General features: G+C 42.1%; 2 protein-coding genes and 2 non-coding genes across 10 annotated transcripts in view; all 4 read left to right on the forward strand.

The window, feature by feature from the left end:
• Positions 1-4474: 4474 nt before the first annotated feature.
• Positions 4475-15075, forward strand: LOC128763388 (tubulin-specific chaperone cofactor E-like protein). Of its 3 annotated transcripts, XM_053872145.1 has the most exons (10): positions 4475-4626; positions 6041-6098; positions 8601-8770; positions 10360-10499; positions 10595-10776; positions 10858-11114; positions 12385-12511; positions 12578-12694; positions 13065-13176; positions 14866-15075. In XM_053872145.1, the coding sequence occupies exons 3-10, from the start codon at positions 8623-8625 to the stop codon at positions 15070-15072; spliced, it is 1290 nt and encodes a 429-aa protein (XP_053728120.1). In that variant the 5' UTR covers positions 4475-4626; positions 6041-6098; positions 8601-8622; the 3' UTR covers positions 15073-15075. The 3 variants fall into 3 exon arrangements, with proteins under 3 accessions (XP_053728120.1, XP_053728119.1, XP_053728121.1); XM_053872144.1 differs by having other exon boundaries at positions 4477-4626; positions 10595-11114; XM_053872146.1 differs by lacking the exons at positions 4475-4626; positions 6041-6098 and having other exon boundaries at positions 8754-8770; positions 10360-10512; positions 10595-11114.
• Positions 11919-11990, forward strand: trnaq-cug (transfer RNA glutamine (anticodon CUG)). Its single transcript has one exon. It is a non-coding gene; the product is annotated as a tRNA-Gln (tRNA).
• Positions 13402-13473, forward strand: trnaq-cug (transfer RNA glutamine (anticodon CUG)). Its single transcript has one exon. It is a non-coding gene; the product is annotated as a tRNA-Gln (tRNA).
• Positions 15076-16561: 1486 nt separating the features above from the next.
• usp2a (ubiquitin specific peptidase 2a) overlaps positions 16562-21865 on the forward strand; it is a 35471-nt gene continuing 30167 nt past the window's right edge. For 2 of the 5 annotated variants that reach the window (XM_053872138.1, XM_053872136.1), the window contains exon 1: positions 16564-16660. The gene's annotated coding sequence lies outside the window, so the exon portion shown is untranslated. Of the gene's footprint in view, positions 16661-20399; positions 20640-21865 lie in introns of those variants that run through there. The other 3 variants (XM_053872135.1, XM_053872141.1, XM_053872139.1) reach the window with 2 other exon arrangements.

Genomic DNA, 21865 nt, shown 5'->3' on the forward strand with positions numbered 1-21865 from the left:
CTTGATGGCCTGTGGGACTCCTGAGGCAGCTGACGTGTACCGGCAGGCCAGGCGTGCCGCTTCCCGTGCAGTCTTGGAGGCAAAAACTCGGGTCTGGGAGGAGGTCGGAGAGGCCATGGAGGAGGACTATTGGTCGGCCTCGAAGAAATTCTGGCAAACCGTCCGTCGCCTCAGAAGGGGGAAGCAGTGCCTCACCAGTGCTGTTTACAGCGAGGGTGGGAGACTGCTGACCTCGACTGGTGATGTTGTCGGGCGGTGGAAAGAATACTTCGAGGGTCTCCTCAATCCCGTCGTCACGTCTTCCACTCAGGAAGCGGGGACTGAGGACTCGGATGGCTCTCTCATCACCCGGGCCGAAGTCACCGAGGTTGTTCGTAAGCTCCTCGGTGGTAGGGCCCCGGGAGTGGATGAGATCCGTCCGGAGTATCTGAAATCCCTGGATGTTGTAGGGCTGTCGTGGCTGACACGTCTCTGCAACATCGCGTGGCAGTCGAGGACAGTGCCTCTGGATTGGCAGACCGGGGTGGTGGTCCCCCTGTTTAAGAAGGGGGACCGGAGGGTGTGTTCCAACTATAGGGGGATCACACTCCTCAGCCTCCCGGGAAAGGTCTATTCCAGGGTACTAGAGAGGAGACTTCGGCCAATAGTCGAACCTCAGATCCAGGAGGAACAGTGTGGTTTTCGTCCCGGTCGTGGAACACTGGACCAGCTCTATACCCTCCACCGGGTGCTCGAGGGTTCATGGGAGTTCGCCCAACCAGTCCACATGTGCTTTGTGGATTTGGAGAAGGCGTTCGACCGTGTCCCTCGCGATGTCCTGTGGGGGGTGCTCCGGGAATATGGGGTGCGGGACCCTCTGCTAGAGCCTGTCCGCTCCTTGTATGACCGGAGCAGGAGCATGGTTCGCATTGCCGGCAGGAAATCAGACCTGTTCCCGGTGCATGTTGGTCTCCGCCAGGGCTGCCCTTTGTCACCGGTTCTGTTCATCACTTTTATGGACAGAATTTCTAGGCGTAGCCAGGGGTCGGAGGGGATCCGGTTCGGGAACCACAGAATTTCATCTCTGCTATTTGCGGACGATGTTGTTCTGCTGGCCTCATCGGACCGGGACCTTCAGCATGCGCTGGGTCGGTTTGCAGCCGAGTGTGAAGCGGCCGGGATGAGGATCAGCACCTCCAAGTCTGAGGCAAAGGATGAGATCGCGGATACAAGCGGCTGAGATGAGTTTCCTCCGCTGGGTGGCTGGGCGCACCCGTAGAGATAGGGTGAGGAGTTCCGTCATCCGGGAGGAGCTCGGGGTGGAGCCGCTGCTCCTCCACATCGAGAGGAACCAGCTGAGGTGGCTCGGGCATCTGATCCGGATGCCCCCTGGACGCCTCCCTGGGGAGGTGTTCCGGGCATGTCCTACCGGGAGGAGACCCCGGGGAAGACCCAGGACTCGCTGGAGAGACTATGTCTCCGGTCTGGCCTGGGAACGCCTCGGGATCCCCCGGGAGGAGCTGGAGGAGGTTTGTGCGGACCGGGAAGTTTGGGCTTCCTTGCTCCGAATGCTGCCTCCGCGACCCGACCCCGGATAAGCGGCAGAAGAAGGAAGGAAGGAAGGAAGGAAAATTATTACATTACATTAACATTGTTTTTGTATGTAACAGAAAAGACTTAAAGTGCATATATATGCCTGAAATTTAAAAAAAATCATGAGTGGATGTGCAATTACACTTTATTCTAGTACTGCAAAAAAGTATAGTATTGCTGCCTGTGCCTGGGTGGGTTTTCTCCGGTTTCCTCCCACAGCCCAAAGACATGCTCGCTGGATAAGCTAAGATAAGACTTTATTAATCTCACAAAGGAGAAATTCAAAGGAGCCCATAGAATGCACTGTGGGGTGCAAAAGGTGCAAAAATAAGCAAGTGGTGCGTGCAACATGTTGGTGCTCTGTACATTTCACAGTATCAGACAAGGTGTATATGGCGATGGTTGCTGGTTACAGGTTGTCAGTAGCAGCTCCTCCACAGAGTCCAGTGCACAGCCCAGGACAGAGCTGGCCTCCTGACCAGGTTCTTATGTCTCTTCCTGGCTCACTCTGTGCTGCCCGTGGCCCAGCAGATAGACACATAGAAGAACGCTGAGGCTACCACAGAGTCATAGAAAGTCCTGAGCAGAGGTCTACACACGCCCAAGGACCTGAGTCTCCTCAGAAGATGGAGGCGACTATGGTCCCTCTTGTACAGTGTGTCTGTGTTGTGGGTCAAGTTCAGGTTATTGTTGAGGTGAACACCCAGGTACTTGAAACTGTCCACTGTCTTTAAAGTCCTCCCCCTGGATGTTCACCAGCACATGTGAATGTCTACTCAAGTCCACCACCATCTCCTTCCTCTTACTGGTGTCCAGGCACAGATGGTTGCGCTCTCACCAGTCCACAAAGTCTATGATGACAGAATCGATGTATATATGTATACTAAGCTTCTGAAATCAGTAAAACAGATCTCATTCCATCAACAACCAGCCTGCTTTTTAAATAAATAATTTGGCTGGATTACTGCCGTGGTTCCAACAGAAAATCAATTAGACCTGAGTAGACGAGACCTGACTCGAGTAGACCTGACTAGAGTAGACCTGAGTAGACTAGACCTGACTAGACTAGACCTGACTAGAGTAGACCTGACTAGAGTAGACCTGAGTAGACGAGACCTGACTAGAGTAGACCTGAGTAGACCTGAGTAGACTAGACCTGACTAGAGTAGACTAAAATAGACCTGACTAGACTAGCCTGACTAGACCTGACTAGAGTAGACTAAAATAGACCTGACTAGACTAGCCTGACTAGACCTGACTAGAGTAGACCTGAGTAGACTAGACCTGAGTAGACTAGACCTGACTAGAGTAGACTAAAATAGACCTGACTAGACTAGCCTGACTAGACGAGACCTGACTAGAGTAGACCTGAGTAGACTAGACCTGACTAGAGTAGACTAAAATAGACCTGACTAGACTAGCTTGACTAGACCTGACTAGAGTAGACCTGACTAGATTAGACCTGACTAGAGTAGACCTGAGTAGACTAGACCTGACTAGAGTAGACTAAAATAGACCTGACGAGATTAGCCTGACTAGACCTGACTAGACGAGACCTGACTAGAGTAGACCTGAGTAGACTAGACCTGACTAGAGTAGACTAAAATAGACCTGACTAGACTAGACCTGACTAGATGAGACTAGACTAGACTAGACCTGACTAGAGTAGACTAAAATAGACCTGACTAGATGAGACCTGACTAGATGAGACCTGACTAGACGAGACCTGACTAGAGTAGACTAGACTAGACTTGACCTGACTAGATGAGACCTGACTAGACGAGACCTGACTAGAGTAGACCTGACTAGAGTAGACTAAAATAGACCTGACTAGACTAGACCTGACTAGATGAGACTCGACTAGACTAGACCTGACTAGACCTGACCTGAATTCTCAGTAGCTGCAGCTGTATTGCAAAGCAGCTACTGAGTATGTTTGGTAGTTGACCGCTGCAGGACCAGTTGCCTCATTTAAAAGTGAAGTGAGTGGTTGAAGGTTGGTCTGAAGGAACATCTTAACCTGTGGATCATCCTTAATTTCAGTTGCTATCATGATGATCAATATTTAGGTAAATTCAAATGTTTGACAATGTGGACAGACACGTTATATCATCCACATGGTTCAGGGATTTGATAAAAAGAGGAGCAGTGATGGAGAATTTTGAATCTGATGTGGAAGTGTGTGCTGATATAAAAGGTTTCCATGGTGACTTTAACAACTGCATGAGTCATGGAACAGACAGTCGCTGACCTCTGGCTTATTACAACATCCTTTAAATGACTGCATTCTCGCGAGTGCAAGATGAAGGTTGACCCCTGTTATTTATGCTGCTCAGCTGGCATGACTGGAAAGTTTTTAATACAACAACGCCAAAGAATCGAAAACTGATCTGAAACTAAATTTATATATGAAAGAAGGATATAGACTGACACCAGGTTTCCAACTGTTTATCCAGGGAACAATGAGAAGGGGCTGTTGTTCAGTAAAAGCTTGCATTGATCCGGCATGGACAGATGAACTTCGCGACTTATGGACGGAAAATATAAACGACCATGGCTTGGTGGATCAATCGAGCCATAAAGAAAACCCTTGTAAAAATGCGACACCTTGCACGAGCAAGTGGAAGGACAAAATACTGTTAGGTAGCCAATACCCCCACCTTGTGGACATCAGGCGTCTGTACATACACATTGCTGTCACAGATTTGGTCATTGGAAAGATCGGCGTGTATAGCGATTGATGTACAATCTAGCAAATCGTATTCATTCGTTGACCAGACTTTACCAATTCAATTTTTCCGGGCTGCTGGGAGGCTACCGTGAGATTCCGAGCAACAGAATGACGTCATGACCCAAAGACAAATATATTATTTGTTGATGATTTTCACCTTCGCATTCCTCAAGTGTGTCGCGCGGTTTATTTGACGACGTCAAAAACGATCCGAATGCAGTTGAGTTTTAGCTCGCGGTGACGTCACATCCGTAATGCTGGGGGAAGCGCAATGACAGCTGGTTTGTTTTTATCCACAGAAAACACAAAGTCAATATCTGAAGGTATGTTGAAGCCATTGCTTCTACTCTTGCAAGAACAAGTTGCTTGCTTGTTGCTGTTCTACGCGACTGAATGATGATGTGAATCGCTGCCATCCGTGGTCCGTCTCTGGTTTCATCGAGCTGCAGTTGGGGGTCAGACTGATGCCGAATCTGGACCCCGGACACCGCTGAGTCCTGCGCGGATGTCAACAACCTGCATCCGCCATTCGCAGGCCACCACTTCAGGATGTGTGCTATATGCTTTTGTGCAAATATATACTCTCTTTTCCTCATATCATTCGTTTATACTTTACATTGACAGACCAAACCTCTTTAGATATTAAGTTCACGTTACACTCAAACGACGAGCGCCTCGGGATTTAACGTACAGTAGCTATTAAAAAAAATGCAGAGTCATCGTGACATAACCAATTCATCGGCTTTAATTTAACCGAAGTGATGTTTTTGTTTTTGTAGTAAATTTCGTAATTTGTTTTCATGTAGCTCGATGTTGCCGCCATTGTTACTGACGGAACTGTCGCCCGTCCACATCCTTCATAGCTACCGATTTGAATATGAATACCATCCGTATAATCGTTTACCACTGCTTTAATGTCAACGAAATGTTAGCCGATATAAAGGATTACCTATATATATTCTAAGACAACCAGTGGTTGCGACTAAAGCGACAGTAGTATTTATTAAAACGTGTAAATACTTAAATTATGGGGCTTTCAAAGCGGAGTTTGACATTATGACTTTCAGGACTTCAAGACGAAAGCAAACGGAAAGTCATCTTTCGATGTCAATTCTATTCTATATCGAATTTATTTATTTATTTATTTTTTAATACAGCCAAATCGAATACACACAAATAAAAACATAATGGAACATTTTCATTATTAGCCCCATCACCCTGTAAAGTCAGTGGTCAGTCAATTTGTTTTTGTATCGTCTTTAAAGCCATTTGACATTTGAAATTGTATTCATGGCTTTGTCGGATTCATTGTGGGGCCACACAAAACCATTGACACTTCTCATCTCACCCACCTCACTTGTCTCTCGAGTGAGTTGGACTGAATTTCACACAAATTTCTTGCAGCTAATCTGAACTTCACTTTTTGTATGTTCCAGTTCAGGTTACTCAAACATGCTTGACGGTTCCGAGCTCAACCCCCGCCACGTTGTCCTACTTTTTTATGAACCTGTGTCAGTTATATTGATATTGTAAACCAAACGTGAAAGATAAGGTGGTCTTTGACCTTGTCAATGCGCCTGTGTCACGTACACTACTGTTTTCCTGCCGACTCTGTACAAACCCTGACAGCTGGCCAGAGATACACCAGGATTTCTAGGGCAAGGGCAGGAGCTGGATAAATAAATTAAAGTGTCTGTGGTTCATAATTCAGAAGGCATCTCTGAATTTCCCTTTCAGACTGCCAGCAAGGAAAAGACTCTGGTGGAAGACAGTGGTCAACTCAAAAGTTCTGCAGGTAAGAATGCTCCGTTTCCTGGCTCTGTTTAAATGGTGGATTTGTTTTATTTTGGCTTTATTTAATTGAATTGTCTTCTTAATAAAATGTCCAAATATGAGAAGGTGAAACTTGATTAAGAACAGTTGAAGACCCCATCTAAAATGACTAAAATGGTTCTCTTGTATAAACACAATAATGGCATTAGATTAGATTAGATATTCTTTATATGTCTGATGTGTGATGTTCAGGTTGAAGTGCTTAATATAGTCTTTTTATTTTTCATGAAAAAGATTTCTCAAAATATTTCTAAATAATAGAATAATTCAGAGAAAAGATTACAGGTCAAGTACTACATGACTTGCAAGAAAGTGTTGAATATGAATAAATTGTGCAGTGGGTGTGTTCAAGTTTGAAAGTACTTTGACAGATGGCAAGGTTTAATGCCGAACATACAGATTTGCTGATCCCCATGTGGAACAGAAACTCAACGTTTGTGTTGTAGCTCCATCTCACTTCCTGAATTTAGTATTCAACCATTCAACCAAATAAATGTTCTTTCTTTGATCCAAACATTTATCAGAACAACCATAATGTATTAAAATGAATAACAACAGCAACACTGATCATTAGGATGTCTGACTGACTAATATTATGACTGACTGACAAATATTTGTGGAGTCAACAATGGTCTGGTTCAGCTTTCATTATAGCTCAAAATATCAGTGGTCTGGATTGTTTTTAAGTTTAACCACTGCCTCCAGTAAAGGGCTGCAGACTGAATTTGTTTGGGGGATCAGATGTTATTGTTGATGCTTTGTTTTTTTTTTGTTTTTTTTTGTTTTTTTTGTTTTTTTTTTTTTTAATGTTGTTTAAAAGTTGTTCAGGACAGATACAGCTTTGTCAGGATTGGGACTGTCATTAGATTGACAGATATCTTGCAATATGATATGTATCCCGAAACAGTGGTGATACGATACAATAGATCAATGTTTTCTTACACCCCGAGTTTGGATTGTTAGGATGATTAAAAGCGTCATCCAATCTGTTGTTTGCGATAAATTGTTGAAAGTGAAATGCTACTTTTCCAAAACCTATGTGTAAGTAGTGTTGGAATTGTGTGCTTTGTGGAACACATCTAGAGAGGCTCCATAATAAAAACAGGTAATTTGTAAGTTCTATGACTTAAGTTATGTGATTTGGCCTAAAATATGTACATTGGAATCAGAAAATTTAATGAAATGGTGCCAATAGAGTTGATGAGAGAATGAGTGTAGAAGCTGGAGCTTGTTTTCTTTTCAAAATAACTGCTTTAAGAATTTTAATTTTGCATTTACAGGAGATTAGTACATGGCTTGTCTGTTTTTTTGGTCATTTAAAGTGAAGTGGGTTTTAGCCTTCTTTTTTTTTAGAATCATCATCATACATTTCCAGAGAAAAGTTATCACCTTGGATGTCTTTTGAGTTCAGGTTTCCTGATAATATCGTTGCCTTTTTTAAAGATATGACTTGTGCTTGCCAAGCAAATATTGCTCTTTTTGTGCAAATAGATCACCAATATAAGTGAGCAAACACAAGACAATGCCCTGCAGTTTCATTGCCAAAACAGCGGTAACATTATTAATATCAAACAAAACAAAGTAGTTGAGGAAAATACTAAGAAACCAATACTAGGTATCAGGTCATGGTTGTGATTGAAGATTAACTTTAAGGATATCTTCTTTCAATATGTTTGTGGCAAGATACTTAATCTGGAAAAAAAGTAGAAAAATATCTGTATACACTTAATGACCATACCAATATTGACCACACAATTGATTTAAAATTAATTGTTTTTGTCAGCTCAAGTATTGTTAGTTGATCAACATTTTTTTAATTGACTTAAGTTCTTCCACCCTTGTTTTCTCCAGATACAGGAAGATGCTGGATTTTAGATATTTTAGATATATTTCTCCAATCATCCTCAGTAATATTTATATTGACTAACCCCATTTTGTTTTCATGTTCAATGTATTTTTCCCCTTGTGCTCCATCAGCCTTGTACACAAGGTTGAAGTTTTTTTTGTTTTCTAGTCTTCAGTGACCCCGATTATGACTCGTAATATTCCACGTTCCTTTAAACCGTTTTCATTTCTCAATTATATTAGTCCCATATTTGCAGATATCTAAAATAATCGTCATTGGTTAGAGAGTATTTTTGTATAAAGTCTTGAAAATGCATGATTTTACCATTTTTATCACTGTATTAAATGTCTTCCTCGACTGTGATAAATTGTTATGTTTCATACACTATCCAATTTGACAGACTGTATCTATCTGTTCCTTCTCTATCACCTATCAAGCTTTTGCTTGCTTCCTTTGTACAGTACTTGTGAATTATTATACTGTAATTTCCTCGAGCACAGGTGTTGGGAATGTTAAAAGTCTTGATTTTAATTCATATGAAAAAGAAATACATTTGCAACAAATTGACTATTTTTTCCTCACTTGACTCCTGAAGTTTTCTTGTTGACTCTTGGCCAGCTGAAGGGGAGGCTGTGTAGCCATGGAGCCACCAGTGGAGAGTGAAGGTCGCACCTTTGTAGAGGTGATCAGTGAAAAGTACAGCCCCGAAAACTTTCCGTACCGTCGAGGTCCTGGGATGGGAGTGGTGGTGGTTCCTACTGCTAGTCCCCAAGGATCTCCAATGAAGGGTAAGAGTATGATGGTCTGTGGTTGTCTGGACAGAAACAAACAAACAAAAAGTCACTTCGGCAACAGATGTTGATAGAAAGCTGCAAACATTTTGAAGCAGTCAGGCACACTGACTTCTCAGGATTTATTCAGCTTCACACAACGGTTAACTTTTAATATTCTTCAATTATGATGTTACTGGCTTATGAAGTTGCTTATATTTGAAAGCCATTAGGAAATTGTCTACTTAAACTACGCATACCAAACCATGGAAGCGTGTGCATTGTCTTTCATAATACTTTCTTTCCCTGCGATTTTCCTCCACACTCAAGCAGACAGCCTTTACTTGTGAAGAAGATCATCCACAAGCCAGTTTTGAAAGGGGTCAGATGTGCCTGTCACTTCGGAAGTGCTTTTGTAGATCAGATTGCATTTCCTCCTATTTTTCTTTTTACAAAGAGGGTTGTCATGTGATGACTTCAGAACATACTCCAGTCTCAATCCCAGTGCTCACCTCTGTCAGTACAACATATCATCATAACTCTCTCATGCATTATTCCATGTTATTTCCTCCGCCTCAGACAGTACTCATGTTGAGGGAGGGGTGGCATCCCCCTGAACAAAAAAACGATCCCCCACAAGTGGTGGTCATCAGTCCAACGCCTCTTGCAGCAAACTACACCCTGCTCAAAACACACCCGACTATAGCCCACTACACCCACTATATTACAGTGGAAACCAAAGTTACTCCCGAAAGCTCCGTCGACATTTCCCCTCCCACAGGCGTATGCAGAGATATTTGGGGAGCTGGTGATCTGGCCAGAACAAAGGGCACACATCGCAAACATACTGCTATTGTTGTAGTCAATGACCTAACCTTTTATTTGTCTGTTTTGACAAATATATTGTAACGTCCTTCGAGGACCACGGCTTTAATGGCTGGTTTGTGCCCGGCCTCAGATTTTTTAATTTATTGCATGGAACTGATGAGAGAGAAACTTCTTTCCTCAAAAATCTAAGAATAAAGGGGCTATTTGTGTGTGTCCCACAGCATAACCCCCACCATTTCTTTTGGTGATAAGAAATTGATCCCCACAGCATCCTCTGTTGTTTTTTTTTTAACTCAACAACTGGCTACTTGTTTTCGACAACATTGGTTTGTCAGTCTTGTCCTGATTTGGATTCAGTACTTCCAGTAAACAGATGATTCCATTTTGTGAGTGATCCATATCCGTATCACCATCTGGATCCAAAAAAGATTTTCTTTGTTGGCAGAGGTTTGCACTCGCTGAGTGTGTTTTTTTAAGTATTAAAAATGCATAACAACAACAATAAGAAGATCATATATTCTAATATGATGCATAATAAGACCATATATTCTAGGTCATGTGATCATCGCAACATGTACTGCTATCTTTGGGCATACAATCTACTGTGTTCAGTTTATAAATCAAAAGAATGTAGAGGTTGACGGGGATAGTGGTGAAACTAAAGGTGGTGAGTTTTAGTACTTGCTGTGCTTCAGCCTTAATAACAACAGAACAAGATTCTGTGGTAAGAATCTGTCTGACTTGCTCATCTGAGTATTTCTGTTGTTTCCAAACAACAGACCGCCTGAACATGCCCAGTGTGCTGGTGTTGAACAGCTGTGGAATCAGCAGGGCTGGTGATCAGAGTGAAATTGCTGCTTTCTGTTCCCATGTGATGGAGCTGGACCTGTCTCATAACAAGCTCAAGGACTGGCATGAGGTGCTGTCTCTGGGTTTGTTGGTTTACTAATGCCTACGTTCATTCCATGCAGACACTGTCGGAGCTGAAGTTCATGGTCATGTGTTGTATTTCAGATCAGTAAAATCATCTCCAACATCCCCAACCTGGACTTCCTTAACTTGAGCTCTAACCCCCTGGCGGGAATCCCTCTTGAGCGACGGTGTGCTGCAACCTTTTCCAAGGTCCGACGACTGGTTCTGAACAATACCCAAGTGTCTTGGGACACCGTTTTGCTGCTGACTCGTGAAATGCCGGAGTATGAATTCATTTGGTTGATGGTGAGTGGATTTGCTATCAGTCCAGCAAAGTTTGAACCCTTTGCTTTGCTGCCTCCCAGGTTGGAGGAGCTATTCTTGTGCCTGAATGAGTACAGCATTGTAAGTGCCCCCAGTGTTGCCTGTCCAAATCTTCGTCTGCTTCACATAAACGACAACAGCCTTCAGGACTGGGCCGAGGTCAGGAAGTTTGGTGCTATGTTCCCCAGTCTGGACACTCTGGTAATGGCCAATAACAACCTGGCGTCCATCCAAGACAGCAAAGATATTCTCCAGCGGCTCTTTCCAAACTTGCGCAGCATCAATCTCCACAACTCAGGTCAGTATCCATCCAGTTATCTATCTATCTACAGTATCTGTCTGTCTATCATGACCAGCTCAATGATCAGATCAAGCGTGTAGTAAGTAGCTTGATCTATGGCGGCTTGAAGTGGACACAAAGTATGTCACACTTGAAAGGGATTCATGAGAAAGGATATTTACAGAAGTAAAAAAAAAAACAGTGACATTTGACTGATAACATTTAACAAGTCTGCGTGGCATATGCTTTTATTGTGGTCTCATTTAAAGCAAAACACATTATAATCATCATATCCATCACTTCTCAAAACAAACTGATGCCCTTCTATTCAACTCTTGTTGAACTCTTATAAATCTATCTAAATAACATCTACCTGCCACATCATGTTGTTCCTCCATTTTTAATACAAAATGGGAAAGAGCACTAATGTTTTTTGCAACATTATTTTGAAATGTCCTCCATCCTCACAATAATGGTTCCTTGAGCTCTGACTCCCTTCACTAACCATAAATCTCATTGTTTTCTTTTGAATATATTTTAAATCCCTGCTGTCTCACCATTGTCAAGTTAAGTTTTTATTCTCTCATTTTGTTTGATTTTGGTGTGTTTATGTGCCAGAACCCAGAAGCGTTGTGAAGATTGGCGATTAACCATTGACAGTAGCTGCTCCTTTCTTCTTTTATCAACATTTAAGGAATTGAAATATATACATGTGACTTGATTCAGTGATGGAAACAGTAGTGTAGGACACTCTTCTTGTTAATAAAATTCCTGCTTGCCTAGAATTGTCCTGCCCCCCACGCAACCTCCCCCTCTCACAGTGGTTCCATGGTGTAATGGTTAGCACTCTGGACTCTGAATCCAGCGATCCGAGTTCAAATCTCGGTGGGACCTGACCTTTTTTTTTGTGATTAAAATTGTCCAACAAAGAATTAAATAAAATAAAATACAGTCTGTTTTACTGTAGTTTACACTTCTCTCTTCAGTGGGGTCTTAAAGGTTCTGTATTACGCCAACAGAGCTGTGGACACAAATAGACCGAGAGAAGAAATCCCTTAACTCCTGCTACTGTAACCTAAAATAAAAATATTGGATGCTGACATTTGTGGCAAACACAGTCTTCAGGATGTGGCCATCCAAGCACACTTCGCATGTGGCATCAACGGCCGTTGGCTTACAAATGTTTATATTATTCAACAATACACAAAATTAAATCATTACTGTGTGAGTTTTTTGTGAAAACAATTTGTTCGCCATTTGTGTCAGCATCGTCTGTCTTATGCTGCAGGTCTAAATAAATGGGAAGACATTGAGAAGCTGAACTTCTTCCCGAAGCTGGAAGAGGTTCGGCTGCAGGGGATTCCTTTGCTGCAACCATACACCAATGCTGAGCGACGCAGCCTCTTGATTGCACAGTAAGTGTCTGACGCATTAGATGCCATGTGCCGAAGGAAAGGCAGCCATCATGTCTTCCTCTGCAGGCTACCCGCTATATCACTTTTGAACGGCAGCGTGGTGAATGACAACGAGAGAGAAGATGCAGAGAGGTTCTTTATACGCTACTATGTGGACTATCCCGAGGAGGCTCTACCTTGCAGGTAAAGGAGCATGGATGCCTGACTGGAGGAAGTGCCACACGTCAGATGAAGGAATGTGTATGTGGAGTTTTTGTACTAGGGTGTTTGTACTCTATGTAGTGGATTTTTAAGATGTACCAAAATTAGGATTCAAATAAAAATTCCACATAATAGTTTAACCTTTTTCCCATGTTTGTTAGTTATTACATGACTGTGGTGCAGGTAGTTACAGTCAATGATATATTTAAAATAAATAGTGTTACATAGTCTGTCCCCTGTTTAAATGAAGAATGGGGAATCTTAAATTCTTTATTATTTTTTCCAGTATCAAAATAGAGAAGGCTTAGCTTAGATCTGTTAAACATGTTATACATGCTCCTCATTGCTCCAGATACCACTGCCTGGTGAACAAGTATGGCAAGCTGGAACCTCTGGCTGAGATTGATCTTCGACCTCGGTATCACGCCCAGGTGGAGGTCCACTGTGAGGGAAAAGTAGAAGAGGTCAGTAAAGAACCGTTGTCCTCTTTGTCAAATAAACCATCTCTTGAAGGGGAAGTCATTTAATAGTCTCCCTTCTCATGCTTCACTTGTTTGAGGAGCAACTGTTGATAATTCTCTTCACAGGGAGCGTGTTTTGAATACATGTGTCAAATGCCAGAGTTAGTGGAATGTGGTGTTGTCAGGCCGCTCCCCTCACCCCCACAGAGTGAGGCTCATCTGCATTGTGGTCCCATGGTGTAATGGTTAGCACTCTGGACTCTGAATCCAGCAATCTGAGTTCAAATCTCGGTGGGACCTGAATATTTTCTTTAAGAACAAGAGCAAGTCATAGTCACTGCCATGATCTTATCTTTTGGTGGTGTTCTGTATTTCTTTGTTTCCTCATTCACTTCTCACTTCAATGTGACAAGAAAGAAAGATGTGAAAGAAGTGTTTTTCTGCTCCTGTGGTAAGGTTTTAGGTCTGGTAAGCTACTCTTGTTAGAGCTTTCACCAGTTGAGCCCACCAACGTGCTGTAGTCACTGAGCGTCGTCCACATTGCAAACGTTCAAATCCCAGCAGGGAGTTTTGTTTTAGCTGCTAGCAACACAATTCTTGAATCATGGAAATTATTTATTGATTTTGTTGTGTAATTTGTTTTCATGTGTCATATCCAATGAGCTACTTGTCAGAGGTTTCTCTGTGGCAATCTTGGTTAGTATTTGCTTTCATTCATCACAGATCCAATCTGCGTCCCCAAGAATGACAAGAGTCACACCCCTGACACCCTTTGTTGTGCATTTTCACGAGTCGTCACTGAGTTATTGTTGCCTGTGGGATGATTTGAGGTCTTCTTCTTATTTTCTCTGGCATTTCTATTTAACCTATTTTAATTTCCATCGTTTCACTTTCCGCAGTGTTTATTCATTTATGTAAGTACTGTCCTCTTCTGAAGTCGATGTCATCCGTTGAATCGACACTCAATTCATTCATTCATTTCATTCTTTTGTATTTGGAGTAATGGTGATCTTATCATCCATCACTGGACTTGACGTAGACCTCAGTGCCTGACCTCTTCTGCCGTTTCCAAACAAGCGTTGGATGCTCTTGGATGCTGACTGAGCTACTTTATACGAGCGTGTCTTGTCTTTGCACCACTGCCAGTTTATTTCCTGCTCTGCCTCTGCCTAAGTTTTAAGGGCTTAACCTTTTCAGGGATTTCAGTGTGTGAGTTCTTTCATGTTTGTTGACATTAATTGCTGCACTCACTATAGACTTTTGTCGTGAAAGAAGTCGGGATCAGAATACATTCATATAATAATGACTCTTTTTGCATCACTCATGATTTCCAATCTCTTGTCTCGGGATCTTATCATGCGTCAAATTGTTTTCCTTTCAATTATCATGTTTTCCCTCGTTTCACATCTTCCTTCATATCTTTCATCTTTATTTCCATGTGCGTCTTTGTCTTTCTTGGGTTTTGAATCACCTTTCATTGATAGATTTCCATCCTTTCTCTTTCAACAACTTAGCAAAATGTCCAAAATCAGAGACCTTTCTTATTTAGGCTGATTGTTGCTTTGGTTCACAGATATCTATACAAGTGGAACATGTATTTAAAATTGAAAGTTTTCTCTTGGCAGAGTGGGAAGTACCTCCACATATCAGCCCCTGGGTCCCACATTAATGATGACTCATCTTTGTCCCCAGCTTAGCATCCGTCTGGACCAGACTGTAGCTGAGCTGAAGAAGCAGCTGACAACGGTAGTCCAGCTCTCCAGCAACAGTATGCGGCTTTACTACATCGACAAAGGCAGTGCCTTCGGTCCTGAGGAAATGAAGTACAACACCAGAGCTTTGCACTCGTACACAATCCAAGATGGTGATGAGATACTCGTTGTGCCCAAGACCAAGTGAATGAATGATTTAGTGGATTATTCCGTTGTATGGCAACACTCGGGACTGACTAGTAAGAATATTTATTTGGGTTTGGGAGGGCAGGAAATGGAGCTGGAAAAGAGACAATCCTATCATGAATACAATACTTCTAAGGACGTCCACTTTGGTCACCTGACAGCACTGCTGCACCAGGTGAGGACTGCAAGAAGGCGGCTGCTCTCTCAGTACGGCCACACTCACAATCTCTCACAGCACCGCTTGCACCATAGTAGGCAAGTATTGTCCCACGCCTGGCTTCGATACCACAACAGCCACTAAAGCAGGTTCTCTTTCCAGACAGCACCATCAAGTAAAGACAAGGCGATGTGTTCTTACATGTGCTATGTTTATTAAGGGGAAAGACTGTGTGTATTTCTGGTTAATAAAACACCTAGGCTGAAGGAAAAGAGGATAAGCAGTGATGTGGTCGAGAATAACAAGGAGCCGTCCGGGAACGGTCTCTCACGGGTCCCCTGCAATCACATGTAGATCAGCACTTTTCTATAGACCAAATGAATGCCATTGTCCTCAAATGAATGCCGTGGTCCCATTAGTCCTCTTCTATAGCTTTCACATAAATAAGCAGAAGGATATATCACACGTGACTTGTGAGTTACCTTGGCAGGAGTTCCAGAGAGAGACTCGCTGTTTTAAGAGAGAAACAAAAACAAAAGATTAAAGTCTGTTTTAAATTTGATCACTGTGTTAAGTTTAACTCTGAATTTATTGTACCATTTATTTTGCTCATTCATTCACACTGCAGTTAATAGTATTTTTGTTCCTCTGTTTAGCTCTGCACTTGTATGAATGTTAGGGTTGTAGTGTACTAGTAGATGTATGGAAACATGAACCTTTTCTCTTGACTAGTCAGCCGGGTTCAAACTGCACTCAAGGGTTTACCTTCACTTGTGTGATATGATTTTCCGATTTTTTCCCCTCTGAAATTGAGCTGCAGAAAAACATGCAGTCCTTCACGATAGGGGGTAAGGGGAGAAGCAGAGTTACTGCTAGCTGAGCATCCACTCAGTTCTCACGTCACAGAACTGTGGAAACAAGCTTGTGTGCGACTTTTGAGCGCAGGTGGAACACAACATATTTCATATGTTATTGAAGTCGCAGTTCCAACAGTGTTAAGTGCTGGCATGGCACTATTTTTGTCTCAGTGCAAACAAAACAAAGGCTGTCAAGTCTGGAACAGTGCTGGGTAGGAACCCAACTTATGGACTTCCTGCTGCTCGGTGGCTTCATATATGTGTTGACACCACCGTTGCATTGGTCTGAGCTGTTAAAAACTTGAAGACATCCCAAACCGACTTTGTTTGCACACACAGTTATTGTGCTTGGTAGATAAAAGTGCATTGTTATGTTCATGGTTCAGTGAATGTGATGTAAAAAGGTCACTCACCCATTTTCAATATTTAAAATCATAAAGTACTGTTATTTTTGTTTCAACTTATTTTCTAGCCATTTTTTTTCTATTAATTAAACATTACCGCGACATAAATTCACACTTGGGAGTGTGTTCAAGAAGATGCTCTTGAAGGTGTAATCCAGGTTCAGATTACAGGTGAGGCCTCAGGGTTACTTATCCTACGTGGGCACCTCTATCTCTGTGCGGCCTTTTTCATGAATGAGATGCACATTTAGTAGCGACTGTTTTCTCCCACTTGTGAAGCATTTTTTTTGGCATCTTTTATTATGTAACCGACTGCTAGTGATGTCAAGTATTTTGACTGAAGCCATATGATGTAGTTGTATAGAGTTGGGTGATAACCTGCATTCAAAGCAGTGCAATGGCGCAGCCCTTCACTTTTAGGTTAGAAGAAGATGCCAGTTCATGTGTGGTTTACATGATGAATAGTGATCTTAAATGTCTGTTGAATTTAATTATGGCTCATAGTGTGGAAAACCTTCATGTCAGGCTTCAGAATCAGCCAAATGAAGTGTTTTTTCAGCATCCCACAGGTATTGGTGAAATCAAATATGAACAAGCCATAAAATCATTACTACTCTAAATATATGTACAATTTAATGACATTTCACCTTGCACTAGTATCTTCCAAGTAGATTACTTTTCAGTTCCTGTTTAGAAACCATAATATTATTATTAGGGCTTGTTTCACAACATTGTTTTCAATATAACATAGAATTTCTATGATGTATTTGCTACTTTTTAGCACATGTCCATCAGTTTAATGACAGTTCATTACCTGTGAATGGCTGCCAGGCCTTCCTTGTGCACAAACTCACTAGTGTGTTATGATGAATGGAGAACACATTCTATTGATTTTTATATAACCCGACTTGTGTAAGAGGCGCACTGATGTCGGTGCCATTGATTTTTCCTTTTCTCTGGCTGGCAGACTGGGGAATTCCTGATATGAATATGGAAAAACCTGATGCATGAAAGCCACAGAATGAAATATTCACATTAAGAGACTGTTTGGACTCAGACTGCTGTCTGAGCTGCAACATTCATCCACTCACGACAATCACTCAGAGGCCTTTTCCCTCTGCGTATTTCTGGCCACAGACCATGTACCGTTTTATTTTTTCACTTTTGTCTTTCACCTAAATAATGGATTCCTGTTGCCACTACTGTTGCAGGGTTTGTTGGATGATGAATGGCAGAATAGATAATGCATTAACCCTTTTTCTAAACTAAAGCATCATAGTATAAATGTAGCTACAGCACAAATAATCATTTAGAAAACCGTTTACTTTTGCAAGATACCATACCCTGTTGTACGTGAGCATAGGTGTATCACTGTTGGTAGCTTTCTATGACTTTATGCTGGAATAATAATGAAATAAAAAAGATTTTTGTCTTTAAACCTATCATTTATGTAAGGAAAAACTCAACACTGTTAAGTTCATCTTCTATTTTACAGAATACAAAAAGAATAACTGCACTCTCCAAAAGCTAATGGTCGGTTAGTTTTCTCATGAAGAGCTGTGGCATATTTTAGATACTCAGATGTGAACTACCTCTCCTCTAGGTTGGGGTGAGGTAGCTCAGTGCTGGCTGACGCAACTTGATGAAGAGTGTGGTGGCTTTAGAGGATCAAAAAATATTTTCAGTTCGCGTGTTGTGTTAACATAATCATATTGTTATTATAAGACATGCATCAGAATAGAAATGGAAAGAAAGAAATATATAATTGTTGGATATGAAACTATGATTTTAAACTCCAGAATATCTTAAATAAATTCAAGATAACATGTCTGTACATTTGATTGTAGCTTGGTTAGGATTGTGTTGGGGTCTCATGGATGTTGTTGATTAATGATAACAATGTGATTTATTTCTTATATGTTTGAGGGCCAATGCAGCAAATGTTTTAATCTAAGGGTTTAAATGTTAATTTCTGATTGTTTGGTTTGTATGTTTTGCACTAAAGTGTTTTGATTTTGTATACGTCCACTACAATGTTATCTCCTTTGTTGAGCTGTGCTTAATCCACACAACCGTCAACATGATCTTGTGTGTGTATGAAATGTTTTCTGTGTTGAGAGCTTATTTGAAGTATTGTATTGGAACGGTACCTCTCCAACTTTGTCGTTTGACATTTCCTGTCAAGGGTTGCCACCGCACGCCATCCTCCTCCCTCTTGCATGTCGTCCTTAGCCCTAGCCCTCCCTTCTCCTCTTTCTGGTATCTCTGTCCAAAATACGTATCAAAACCCACTCCCTGAGTTCCTTCCTTGTGTCAGAGCTAAGGTCTCTGAACCATAGCAGGTTTCACTTTGCCTGCACACTGCATCTTCTCTCTCCCACCTGCCTCAGTCTATGCATTGTGTATTGCTTCTTTTGAGCTTCATTCCTCTTTTCTTCAGCTCATACCTCAACCACCAGTTTGTCCTTTCTTACACTGCAAAATGACTTCCTTGTCAGCAAACATGGTTCATGAAGACTTCCATCTCACCTCATCTGTCAGTCTGACCATTACCATAGCAAACAGGAATGAGCTGAGAGCTGATCCCTGATGTAATCCTACTCCTGTCTTGGAATACATCGCTCCTCACCACTGTCTCACTATCCTCATACATGCCCTGCACAACCCTCACGTACTTCTCTGATGCTCCTGACTTCATCATACAGCACCACGCCTACTCTCTCATCAGGCATCCTCTCAGTTATTGAATACACATAAGTAATGCACATGAATATGCACATTTGTATTCATTTTTCTGTTTCAATGATGGGCAAATTTAATTTTGATATTGTATCAAACCAAATTAATATAAATGAATTTTTCTGGAAGGTCCTAGTATGATGTTGAAGATGAAGATTTTGGGTCACTTCAGGGATGAACATACTGTATGCTACACTGTGGGAGTGGCTTGTATGTTCAAAAAGAATTGTTTTGGATTATGCACAGATTATCTATGTCCCTATACATGTACCACTGTACCAGTAATCCCCACTCTTGAGCTCATGAGTTCACATGTTTGTGTCGCACTGGGCTTCTTGTATGTGTCCTTTTTTATTGGTCCATAAAACTATGAATGAAGCTGGACAAGTCATTACTCTTTGGCTTGTACAAAGTAAAGATGTACATACTGTATGGAGATGTTAATAAAGGGAAACTGTCTCATTTCACTTTGTTCCTCTGTTGAGCATCCAGCTACTGTGTCTGTCATTGTGTTTTGGACTGCATTGTGTGACTCATTCAGACTCCAACATGACTGATCACTGCAGTGCTTGTACTTGGATACGCCATATGCATATCGAAAATACTCCTGAGATGTGTGCGTGTGTGTGTGTGTGTGTGTATATATATATATATATATATATATATATATCTCGAAAATACTCCTGAGATGTGTGCGGGTGTGTGTGTATATATATATATATATATAGTGCCTGATTCTAGTTGGATATCAGCATGACATGTAAAGTGAATGAGATGAGTGGATCGATTTGGAAGCATGGATAAAGAATATATACAATAAAATAGAAATGAAAAAAGACGAATATATCTGCTAAACATTCCACATCGAAATGAGTTCAGACATTTTAAATGAATATTTTATCTTCATTAAACAATGATTCAGGACCATCCCACTGCAGCCGTCACTGGCGTCTGTTCTACGGTGTTTTATATAACGTGTTCCAACTCTCGGGAAGGCTCCAGTAAATCCTGAACGCAGCCATATTTTTCAATGAAAGAGAGCGCTCGTGTTTACGTTGGTCACCATGGCGACGGTGTAAAAGGCGGTCCGCGAGCTTGATTGATTACGCGCGTGGTCCAACATGAGCCAATCGGCGCCCAGTACAGCTCGCGTATTGACGTCACCGTTAAAGCGAACCGCTACTCGGTCGCTGAAACTCTACTACGGCTGAAAGGATGGAAGACGTGGCGGAGAACCAGCAAAGACTTGTTTAGAACCGACCGCGGGGGGTTTACCTGACATGAATTCAAGCTCAGCCTCTCTGCTAGGTTTCAGTAGCGGTCAGTGGATACGCAGCGAGAGCTGCCCGAACGCCGCTCGAGGGGGGGCGGTTCGATGCCAGCTCAGATCGAGACGGTCTCAAACTGTGTGGTGAGTGACTGCCGCTATCTTCACTCGACTTCGTCTGACACCTCAGAGTGTATTTGGAACAGCTCGCCAAGACACGCATCATAGTCTGGTAGAATCTCGACCTGTCGATCCAAACCTCGCCCCTTCAGTTAGTATGGTGACGACAAGTTAAGGATATTACTAAGGCGCGCTAGCTTACCTTTAAAGCACTCTAAATTCCGCTCTTTTTACTTTCACCATTGCGCGGTGTCTATTCCCAACGAGTTTTTTCCCCCTTCTTCCCCGCCCCCCTCGCTGTCATATCTGTCCCGCTGCCATTACCGAGCTGCTCTCGGAGGTCCGAGTACCTCTCGGTATACGTGTAAAACATGAGTCCTTAGTTGAGACTTGCTGCTTATTGAGTTCTGACACAGATGGGTTCGGTTAATACCAAACTGACGTCCACACTGCAGTGTTGAGTGTAGCTTCTGCGCCATCCCATCTTCTCTGTGTCATGTAACGTTATACCCCACTACGTCTGTCTTTTTCCACTGGCTTACAGAGATCACCTAAACTCTCCTGTCCCAAAATACGCAGTGGAAGTCAGTGTCATTGCCTACCTAGTACATAACTGAGGTTATTCCATTATTGAACCATGTATTCACCTGTGATCTCCCATATGAATCAATGTATTTTTCTAATGTATTTGCTCCTTGTTTGACTTCTCTATGCGTACACCTTTTATTTAATATTGAGATCCAAATTGTCAGTAGTTAGTGTCCCTTTCCTCAGACACAGCAGCAAGCCTAGTTTGAGAACTGCCACTCGAGTTGGTCTGCCTGTTTTTGCTGTGCGCTGAAATCCTCCAGAGGAAAGTAACCAGGTGAATTCCTTGCCAGATCTCCTCCCAACACATGTCGTGTCCTTCAACAAAAGGAATAAACTGCTTGCACCCTTTGTGTTTCCATGGGAGGCACCAAGAATCTGCTTCAGAAAGCCAACTGCTTTTTGGTCATCGCCCAGAGTCCATGTCTGTATTTGAGAGAAGGGTCAAAAGCAGTTGGTGGCTTTTGACTATTGATGGTCTGTTTAAACATTGATTATGATCAAATTACAGATTATGGTTTTGAAATTCAATAAAACACTCCCTTAACTAAACATGAATACTTACATTTAAATAAAGAACATAACATTGTTGGGGTCGTGGTCAATTACCCCCTCTAGCTTGAAACTCAAGGGTTGGCGTGGACCTGTCATCTTTCTGTGTA

The sequence above is a fragment of the Synchiropus splendidus genome, chromosome 8 (genome assembly GCF_027744825.2).
Source record: "Synchiropus splendidus isolate RoL2022-P1 chromosome 8, RoL_Sspl_1.0, whole genome shotgun sequence".
Taxonomy (NCBI): Eukaryota; Metazoa; Chordata; class Actinopteri; order Syngnathiformes; family Callionymidae; genus Synchiropus; species Synchiropus splendidus.